Source organism: Nannobrachium achirus (assembly GCF_963921795.1).
Source record: "Nannobrachium achirus genome assembly, chromosome: 11".
Classification (NCBI taxonomy): domain Eukaryota; kingdom Metazoa; phylum Chordata; class Actinopteri; order Myctophiformes; family Myctophidae; genus Nannobrachium; species Nannobrachium achirus.
In genome coordinates, this window is record NC_137820.1 from 13496920 (window position 1) to 13508164 (window position 11245).

At 45.0% G+C, this 11245-nt stretch overlaps 1 protein-coding gene across 1 annotated transcript in view; it reads left to right on the forward strand.

Annotated features, from left to right (window-relative positions):
* LOC308293496 (filamin-C-like) overlaps nucleotides 1–10233 on the forward strand; it is a gene marked incomplete at both ends in the record, with an annotated part of 49446 nt that extends 39213 nt beyond the window's left edge. Inside the window, 9 exons of the mRNA XM_080736056.1 lie at nucleotides 191–448; nucleotides 1005–1271; nucleotides 1964–2101; nucleotides 3410–3525; nucleotides 6485–6617; nucleotides 7162–7338; nucleotides 8063–8281; nucleotides 9089–9322; nucleotides 10046–10233. Of these exons, the coding sequence (XP_080592182.1) occupies nucleotides 191–448; nucleotides 1005–1271; nucleotides 1964–2101; nucleotides 3410–3525; nucleotides 6485–6617; nucleotides 7162–7338; nucleotides 8063–8281; nucleotides 9089–9322; nucleotides 10046–10233 (1730 nt within the window). The remainder of the gene's footprint in view (nucleotides 1–190; nucleotides 449–1004; nucleotides 1272–1963; nucleotides 2102–3409; nucleotides 3526–6484; nucleotides 6618–7161; nucleotides 7339–8062; nucleotides 8282–9088; nucleotides 9323–10045) is intronic.
* Nucleotides 10234–11245: the final 1012 nt, after the last annotated feature.

Genomic DNA, 11245 nt, shown 5'->3' on the forward strand with positions numbered 1-11245 from the left:
GGGAACGCCACTGCCGCCCCCTGCAATGTTGTGGCCCTCGGCTTGGTACCCTATAGACATAATTCGGCCCTTGAGGAAAACTAATTGGGGAACCCTGCTGTATACTATCATATATATTGTGTTCATCAAGTGTAATATAAAGCATTTACCGATTACAAATGGTGTCTAATGGGTGATGTTGTCTTTGTAGGAAACTGGTTCCAGATGGTGTCCGCCCAAGAGCGGCTGACCAGGACGTTTTCGCGCAGCAGCCACACCTACACCCGCACGGAGCGAACCGAGATCAGCAAGGTGCGCGGAGGAGAGACCACCAGGGAGGTGCGCGTGGAGGAGAGCAGCCAATTGGGAGGAGGAGGAGTAGGAGGGAGCCCGTTCAGAGACGTCTTCAGAGACTTCCTGGGACGGGAGAGCCTCAGTAGCTTCGCCGGCCTCACCGCCAGGCCTGAGGGTGAGAATCCATACATGAATGAATGCTGCTTTCAATGTGTTTTTTCAATTTATGAGTGATGAGTTATCACTTTTTTTTTTATCACTTTTCACAGTTTTGTGGGGACGTTTTTTAGCCCAAGGAATTTTTTACGTGCAAAACACATGCTTGCAATGTATTCAGAATCATGAAAAAACTCTAATTTGACCACTCATATCGTCACTGTCGGGCAGAAACCTTGTATCTCCAAGTTTCAAATTTGTAGATTTTTTAGAAAAGTAAAGCCCTGCTTTATCATACAAGTCCATCGCACAAAAGTAGTGAAAACTGCTGATCTACAAGCACACAACGCCTCGCGGTGCGAGGCGTTGTGTGCTTGTAGATCGGCTGTTTGAATCATTTTTTAAAATGATAAATGCAAAACGAACGGTTTTGGACATACAAGGTTTCCACCCGACAACGACGATATGCTACTTACAATATGACTCATATATAGCCCAAACTTTGCCTCAATTACCCCCCAGTTTTAGTAAAATCTGAAACAAAAAGTGACATTTCCCTGTGTGTGGTTCTGCAGTGGAGAGTGGCTCCACCATGACGGCTCAGGTGACCAGTCCCAGTGGCAAGACGGTAAATGCTGACATCATGGACGGAGGCAGCAGCACATACAGCGTACGCTTTATCCCACAAGAGATGGGCCCCCACACGGTCAACGTCAAGTACAGGGGCCAGCATGTCCCTGGGAGCCCCTTCCAGTTCACCGTGGGGCCCATGGGGGAGGGCGGGGCGCACAAGGTCCGCGCCGGTGGGTCCGGCCTGGAGAGAGGCGTGGCCGGTGTTGCAAGTAAGTTCACGTTTCATTGGTTCAAAAAGTACAAATAAATAAATGAAGAAAGGGTAAATATTTCATTTATCTAAAAACAAATATTTTCATGCTTTGTTCTGTTATATTTTGTACCAACATTAATGTTGGTACAAAATATTAAGTATTTCTTTCATGTACATTGGTTGTGGTCATATTGAGGACGGGAATTGAGAATTGTTTTAATCAGGGCCGGATCTAACCTTTAGCTCTAGTTGGGGCAGGAAGAAATGATAGGGGAGTCAGTGGCGTGGGTGGAAAACAAATGGGGGGACAAACACCCTAAAACACCCGAAATGCATAGAAAACTAAGCATTTTGGCACACCTATACCTACCGTATAACATGCAATACAAACAACAGGTCTTACACCTATCTATCTCTCTCTAATATCTTATCAGTTTATCTATCCATCTACCTAGTTGTAGCATAACATTTCAAATAGTTTAATATTTTTTGAAATTTTTGATTTTTGCATGCCATCATGTTTGGTGGGGCAGACAGGGAATTTAGGGGGGCATTGCCCCCCCTTGCCTATGCCTAGATCCGGCCTAGCCTAGTAAACGACCAACTAATGAAATGGTTTCCGGAAGAGGGCGGGTACGAGGCTAGATCCGGCCCTGGTTTTAATCCATGTCATTAAACCTGCCATCCTGTGCCACTCTTTCTCTGCAGCTGAGTTCAGTATCTGGACCAGAGAGGCTGGTGCTGGTGGTCTGTCCATTGCTGTCGAGGGTCCCAGCAAGGCTGAGATCTCATTTGAGGACAGAAAGGATGGCTCCTGTGGCGTCTCCTACATTGTAAAGGAGCCAGGTGAGATCAAGTTGACAACGTGATGTTAAACAGTCTGGACTAGATTTTTCTCAAATGAAAAAGAATCAGAAAGGTAAACATATCTTAGCTGAAGAGGGGAAGGCCAATACTTTAGACCAGTTTTGATTTCGTCGACTAAAACTATGACGAGAAATGTTTGTCGACTGTGTTTTTTTCACTGACGAAAACAAAATAAAAACGAAATAAAAACTAAGCTGTGTTGACTAAAACTAAGACTAAATATATTGACAATTTCGTCAACAAAATAAAAACTAGACTAAAATGTTGGGGAGGGACTATAGTGGAGAAGAGAGTCATTTTATGTTTGGTTGCTCTCTGGTGTTGCGTGCTAAAAATAGCCAATCTACAAGCTCGCAAGGCGACGCGTTGTGAGCTTGTAGATCAGCTATTTTCAGCACGCAACCAAGTGTAAAATCAGTCATTACGATGCCATCAAGGCCTGCCAAAACACATTTTAGTCGACAAAACCAACTGTAGATTTAGTCGCCTAAAATCTTATGGTATTCAGTCAACTAAAACTAGACTAAAACTAAAACCTTTCAGGTGACTAAATTATGACTACAACTAAATGACATTTTATTCAAAAGACTATGACTAAAACTAAATCAAAATCTGCTGTCAAAAACAACACTGCTTCAGACCATAGCAACAGCACTTAATGCAGTGGTTCTCAACAGGGGTCCCTGAGGGGTTTCCAGTAGGGGGTCCCCAGCTAAATTATTTATAGTTAGGAACCAAATGGACCCCTACATGTCTGTAACTCTGAGGACCTTAAAGTGTTGATTGTGGCCTAAAGCATTTAAAACTGAGGGGTCCTTGAAATTAATTGACTGAGTTCCATTGATTCACTGATGTTGAAGTTGATGTGACAGTGGCACCTTCAGCCACCTTGCCATGTGTTTCCAGGGCCGGTTCCTGGCATAAGCAACATAAGCAGCCACTTAGGGCCACAACCAAAAAGGGGGCCACATCACAGGAAGAAGATATTTTTTAAACATATTGTTACATTATGTCATGTATCCCCTATCCAAAAATATGCACTCCCCTTCCTCCTTCCTCATAATCCCAAACTTCACTCTAGGCCTGGCTGCCTGTACTTGATTCATGAGCAAGTCAATATGCCCCAAAAAGAACATTTCGATCTGGTGCTACAGATTATTTTAAAATAATCTTGCATAGTGCCACTTGAGTCCTAGAACCGGCACTGTGTGTTTCTACCCATTAATGTTATCTCTGAGATTGTCCCCCTGTTTTGGTAACTCTATGTGTGTGTGTGTGCTTCTCCAGGTGACTACGAAGTGTCAGTCAAGTTCAACAATGAGCACATCCCAGACAGTCCATTCATCGTCCCCATAGCAACGCTGTCAGACGAGGCCAGCAGGTTGAGTGTCACAAGCCTTCAGGTGAGATCACAAGTGCAAACGTACACGCACGCACACACGCACCCACACACATGCACGCACGCACGTGTGCACACACACACACACGGACACACAGACACAGACACAGACAGAGACACACGGACACTAGGGCATTCACCAAATATTCGAATATTCGAATATCAAAGTCACTATTCGACGTTGTTCACTGAAGTCGAATATTCGCTTCTTTTTTTTCTGAGTTGTCAATGCCCCTGGTGGATGAATTTGTTAATGCTCTATACCAGGGGTTCTCAAACCTTTTTAGGCTGTGACCCCCAAAATAAACATATTTGAACTGGGGACCCCAACCCTGACAAGCACTTGGAATTGTAGGTATTACATTTAATGTGACTCGGTTCCACAGATAAATATTGTGAAAATAGCAGATCTACATGCTCACAACGCCTCGCGCTGCGAGGCGTTGTGAGCATGTAGATCTGCTATTTTCACAATGTTCGCCTCTTGCTTACTTAATATTTGACAGTTTGGCCAGTCCTGTCGAATATTCGACTATTCGAATACTTTGAGGTCGAATAATTCGAATACTAAAAATCTCTATTTGTGAATGCCCTAACGGACACACACACACACACACACACACACACACACACACACACACGGACACACGGACACAGACACACGGCCACACATGCACACATGCGCAGCCACACATCCTCCTCCTTCCCTCCTAAGAAGAAAAAAAATCAATAGCTCAACTTGTCATAACAACCGTAAATAATCACAAACAGAGCGGTCATGCTCAAAATATCCTTTGCTTGTAATGCATGTTGGAAAGTCCATTGCCTGCAGCATATGACAGGTTATTTATTGGAAACTACTGCTTTGCCCTTGACATGAAACCAGATGCCAATGTTGGGGCAGTGGCCAAGATTATAATAGTGTGATCCTGGCCAGCGTTGAGCGACTTGGATTAACTGTGCCCTCATTTATGGAGCACAGCTAGCTCTCAGAACAGTACTAGCTTGCTTATGTCTGTGTATGTGTGTGTGTGTGTGTGTGTGTGTGTGTGTGTGTGTGTGTGTGTGTGTGTGTGTGTGTGTGTGTGTGTGTGTGTGTGTCTGGGAGAGAGAATGGGGAAGGAAAAGAAAGAAACAGAGACAAATGAACAAAATAGAGAGAGCGAAAGAAAGAGAAGAGAAGAGAAAAACAGCAGGCTGCTGCTCGTACTTATCTAGAACTGATTAAATACTGCCCTGTTCGTTTCAGCAGGCACTTCTTACAAAGTCAAAGAAAGTAGCGGCTACAATTTGGCTTCCATTAGGATGCCGACGACACTAACAGGCCATGTATTGGTTAAATGAAGTGTTGTGAAAAAATTACTAAATCTTGGTTAGATGTTTTGCCTTTAGAGCATGGGTCTTCAATAGGGGGTCCGGGACCCCTAGGGGGCCCTCAGAGTTACTACAGGGGTCCTCCAAATCTTTGAGTGATAGAAACTTTTTTTTCTTCTTTTTTATATTAACCACTTGAACGACCCTAGTGTCCATATTCTGAGAACTTTTGCCAAAAATAGCAGATCTACAAGCTCACAACGCCTCGCACTGCGAGGCTTGTTGATCGGCTATTTTCGGCAAAGAGCTTTGGTGTAGAGGAGAAAAAGAGCAGACTAAGTACAGAGTGAAAGGTAAAGTTTATTAAGTATTGACGGTTCAAGTGGTGAAGTATCTGAAAACACAAATTGACATGAATCCAAAATACACCGACGATCGTGCTGTCAAACAATGAAACTATATGGAATGTATGATAAGGTTGTGGGGGTCCCTGCTTCATCTCTCTGTCAACTAAGGGGTCCTTGGCCTGAAAACGTTGAAGACCCCTGCTCTAGAGCCTTACATGATCTAGCGTGTCATATATGATCGAGTCCTACAGTCTCGCTCTCAGCTTTCACTGCTGTGAGTCTCAATGACTTAGATACTACAGGGAATGGACTGCATAGCACAGCACAGCACAGCACAGCACAGCACAGCACAGCACAGCACAGCACTCACTATGTTTAAAATGTCACAGTGTCCCTTTGTCCAGCTGGACTCCTCATTTACCCCTCCTAAACATTTCATTTTATAATCAATACACACCCTGGCAGCCCTTGGTGTAAACTTGGCCCGTTTCCCTCTCACTCCACCCCACATATCTGTCATCATCACATAATGTTAATCCCCTTTTTCCCCCCCTTCACTTCTTTCATATAAAATCTGTAATGATTGTGCATTGACATGAGCAGCCACAAAGACACATTCCTTATACAGTATGTCAGGGACGTGCTGGCCATTGGGAAAAGCGGGACAACTCCCGAACGGCCGGTTCATTCCCGGCCAGTCCAGGCCGGCCATTAGGAAAAAAATACAAATAAAATGTCGGCCTTCGTTCCATTTTGGGGGCTGGGCGGCCAACAAAGTAAATCGTCACTTATCGGGCAGAAACCTCGTATCTCCAAGTTTCAAATTTGTACATTTTTTTTGCAAAGCAAAGCCCTGCTTCATCATACAAGGCCGTTGCACAAAAGTAGTGAAAACAGCAGATCTACAAGCACACAACGCCTCACAACGCGAGGTGTTGTGTGCTTGTAGATCGGCTGTTTTCACTAGTTTAAATCATTTTTTAAATGATAAATACAAAACAAACGGTTTTGGACATACAAGGTTTCCACCCGACAACGACAAAATATAACTCTTGTAATTGGCCCACTGGCTTGTCACTTATCATGATCTGAAACGGCAAATCTTTGAGTAGCAGCAGCGCTATGGAGAGAGATCTCTCTCTATAGCGCACAATGAGGGCCTCTCCAACTCTTTTTCCTGGGCTGAATCAGGGGCCCAGCACGTCCCTGCAGTATGTACTGTAGCTGTACACGCATCCTCAGGCAATAGAAGTAACTCTGACTCACACACTCACAAATGATGAATCCTTTTGTCTGCTTCAGGAGAAGGAAATGAAAGTGAACCAGGAAGCGTCCTTCATGGTGCAGAGGAACGGGGCGCGAGGTGTCGTCGATGCCAAGGTCCACACGCCCTCTGGCGCCGCAGAGGAATGCTATGTCACCGAGCTCGACAGTGGTACGCACGCACACACACAGCCAACACCTAGCCTGTCACCAGATTATCAAAATAAAACATGTAGACCTCAGGAATGTGGCTCATGATCAAAGTGTTACATGTCAACAAGAGATAGACATAGACAGACAGACAGACAGATAGACCCCAAACCCCCAAGTTTTGAGAGAGAAAAAAAAATCGCACCCAATGTGAAGTGAGCGGTGTTCGTGCTTGCGTAACGTCTTCAGACTAGGATTTGAGTCTAGGATGTACAGGCTATGCTACACACACATGTTTTGCTATGGCAAAACGCTGAGGAAAAAGGCTACAGACACACGCACAGCCACTCTATGGAGCTTGCATAACGTCTTCAGACTAGGATTTGAGTCTAGGATGTACAGGCTATGCTACACACACACACCTTTTAAACGCTGAGGAAAAAGGCTACAGACACACGCACAGCCACTCTAGGGAGCGGTTTACCACCGCTCAAAAAACATTGAGAATTTTTACTGCTTTTCTGTGAACAGGCATCGATGATCTGTACAACTTTCATCCCCTCTAGACAAGAATGCAATCCGCTTCATTCCACGGGAGAACGGCGTTCACTCCATAGACGTGAAGTTCAATGGCTGCCACATCCCCGGCAGCCCCTTCAACGTGCGGGTTGGAGAACCAGGGCAGGTTGGAGACCCAGGCATGGTGACTGCACACGGCCCCGGCCTGCAGGGAGGAACCACAGGTAGATTAAGGACACACACTCACTTGCACGCATGAATTCACAGACACATATACACGCACACACACACACGTACACACACACACACACACACACACACACACACAGGGCTGTCACAATTATTACATAATCGTCTAATCGTGATTGTTTTTCATAATCGTGATTATTTTTCATAATCGTCATAATCGTTTCCATGTTGAAAAATGTTCATATATTTAAAAAAAAAAAAGTCAAAAATAGTGGAAATAGCAGATCTACAAGCTCACGATGCGACGCGTTGTGAGCTTGTAGATCGGCTATTTCCACTATCAATGTTCTTTTTTTTAACTATTATAAAGTTGTCAAATATGTCAATAATTTATTTGTATTTAGGTTATGTGTCATATCTGCCATGTGCAACTTCAAAGCCTAAAAGCCAAACAGAAATGCAATTGTCAATGACAAAAACACAATTAAATCGTTAATCGCAATTATTTGAGTGAAAATTAATCGTCATGTAAAATGTCATAATCGTGACAGACAGCCCTACACACGCACACACACACACACACACGCACACACGCACGCAGGCACACACAGGCTGTTCCTGTGAGATAGTACACATCCCCAATTGTACAATTATATACCATCTGCTGCTGCTACATTTAGCAATTTCTTCCTACATCATTTGCCCAAATATTGTATGAACCTCTCGCTCTCATCTCTCTCTCTCATCTCAATCTCTCAGGTGTGCCCTCCGAGTTTATCGTCAAGACCTGTAACGCAGGGTCGGGAGCTCTGTCGGTCAACATCGATGGGCCGTCCAAGGTCAAGATGGACTGCCAGGAGTGCCCCGAGGGCTACAAGGTCACCTACACCCCCATGGCGCCCGGCAGCTATCTCATCGCCATCAAATATGGCGGGCCACAGCACATAGTGGGCAGCCCCTTCAAAGCTCGGGTCACAGGTGCGCTATGATTTGTTTGGATGTGATTCATCTCATGGCAAGCATGTGTGGCTACAAAACAAACGTTCCCCATATCAAAATGTCAGGCAGACCTTTACATTATCCTCTCTCTCACATTGCTCTCTACACATGTTACATAATGCTTTTGTCTTTCTCTGGAGACGGTGGTAAATAGTGCTTTCTGTGACAGTGGTACGACATCAATGGAATGGTTTTGTTTTGTTTGCCCCCCCCCCCCCCCCACACACACACACACACACATGCACATACACTTTTTAAAGGGACCTTTTTTAATAATTTAACTGTTATACTGTTACAAACATATTTTAAGGTTGCAAAGGGATTTGAGAACTGGGTGTACTTAACTTTGGAGGTGGTGTAGAATATTCAACGGATAGATGTGATGTGTTTTTGAGCGGTGGTCACACCGTCTCCATAGCGTGGCCGTGTGTGTCTGTGTGTGTGTCTGTGTGTGTGTCTGTCTGTCTGTATGTAGCCTCTGGTGTAGCCTGAGTACCCTGGGTGACCAGAGAGGTGCTGTTGAGTCTAGCCTGCCCTGAGCATCAACTGCAATACACACACACACACACACCCCCACCCCCCCCCCCCCCCCCCCACAGGCACCCCTCCCCCTATGTATGTATGTTCACTTTGTGTCAATATGTATGTTTTTATCTGTTTTTATTTTTGGACTTTTTATTTATTTGAATTTTTTTCTTGGAAGCACATTGGGCTTGCGCCTGTCGTATGAAATGTGCTATATAAATAAATGTGACTTGACTTGACCTCTCTCTTCTCCTCTTGCAGGTGTTCGTCTATCAGGTGGTCACAGCCTCCACGAGACCTCCTCTGTTCTCGTGGAAACGGTCACCAAGACCTCCAAGGTGGGCGGAGCCTTCAGCTCCTCCTCCTCCTCCTTGTCCTCCTCCACTGCAGTAAAGATGTCGTCTGACGCCAGCAAGGTGGTGTGTCGGGGCCAGGGGCTGACCAAGACTGTGGTGGGCCAGAAAAATAACTTCACCGTGGACTGCAGCAAAGCAGGTGAGTTGGGAGTTGGCAGTGGACAGTTAAAATGCACGCACGCACGCACGCACGCTCGCACGCACGCACGCACGCACGCACGCACGCACGCACGCACGCACACACACACACACACACACACACACACACACACACACACACACACACACACACACACACACACACACACACACACAATCCACGCACACACAGCCTCTTACCCATCACATACTTGTACTAGGGATGGGACAATATGAAAATGTCATATCACGATTGTTGTGACAAAAGAAATCGTGATTTACGATATTATCGCGATAATAAAAATCCAATATCCTGGGGTGGAACATTTGCCAAAAAATAGCAGATCTACAAGCTCACAACGCTCACAACGCGTCGCAACACTTTCATGGTCAGTATCATCAGTATCATGACAGCACAGATTGAATATCTTTTGGCAAAGACAAAAAATACTGTATCAAGTAAGTATATTAAAAGTACCTTTACCAAATATAGACGGTTTAAGTGGCACCGAACCGAAAATGCAGCTCTGCAAATAAAAGTTGAATTGATCCCAGTGCATGACGGAGGACGATATCACGATAAATTAAATCTCCACGATACGATTATTGTGAGTGTTTTTTTATCACGATAAACGATAATATCGCGTATCGTCCCATCCCTACTATGTACATAAAGAAACACACCTCACACACTCTCACAAACACCATGTCCTTTGTGTCCCAGGTACCAACATGCTGATGGTGGGTGTGCATGGGCCCCGGGCCCCCTGCGAGGAGGTGTACGTCAAGCACATGGGCAACAAGCTATACAACGTCACCTACACTGTCAAGGACATTGGCAACTACACGGTCATCGTCAAATGGGGCGATGACAACGTGCCAGGGAGCCCCTACAAAGTGGTTGTGCCCTGAGCGGAGTGCACCTGGTGCACTACGCCCCCCCCTGAAGCACCCCAGCCAACCCCATCCCCACATAGATTCAAAACCAACCTTCCTTGTCCCTGCTGTTCCTCACTCTTCGATGGTTCTCTCCATACTCATTGTGCACTAAAGTCCCACAAAGACTTGTTCCTCCTGCCCTTCCCAGTTTGATTTTAAACTGTGCCAAACTTTTGTATTAACTTGTAAAAAAAAAAAGAGAAGGTCCATATACATTTTATCCTATGTACATTGAGAGCGAGGTGATGGGTGTGGCACTGATGTCTTCTGAGTCACTTTGGTTGAGTGTTCTGATTGGTCCAATTACTTTTCCCCCCTTCCTTTGCCCTTCCAGTTTGTGTAGCAAATGAATTTGAGCTTAATGTGTGAATGTTCAAGAGAGGCTTTAAGTATTGAACAGTATTTAAGCGTGGTATTATATGGTTTTGTATGCTTGAAGAATGAGAAAAGGATGATTTTTTTGTTATATTAACCTATTTTTTTGGTTAGACTCTGCAGATCTAATAAAGATTTAATTGCTAACTCAACAGACTATGTTTGAATTTATGTCTCATGGGATTTGGTCAGACTGCAGGGGAATCCAATTTGTTTCTCAAATACGATCTTTAGGACTGTCCAGTGTCCACACTGTTATTTGCACATCCGATGAGATGTATTTATTCAGACATCTGCAGTCTATCTGCATTGATTGGGAATCAAACCCATGCAGGACCTTCTAGCTGTGAGGCGACAGCGGTACCGACTGCGCCAACGTGCCCCCAGTCAGGGACGTGCTGGCCATTGGGAAAAGCGGGACAACTCCCGAACGGCCGGTTCATTCCCGGCCGGTCCAGGCTGGCCATTAGGAAAAAATGTAAAATAAAATGTCGGCTTTCGTTCCATTTTGGGGGCTGGGCAGCCAACAAAGTAAATCATCACTGTCGGGCAGAAAACCTTGTATCTCGCAAAGCCCTGCTTCATCATACAAAGCTGTCACACTAAAGTA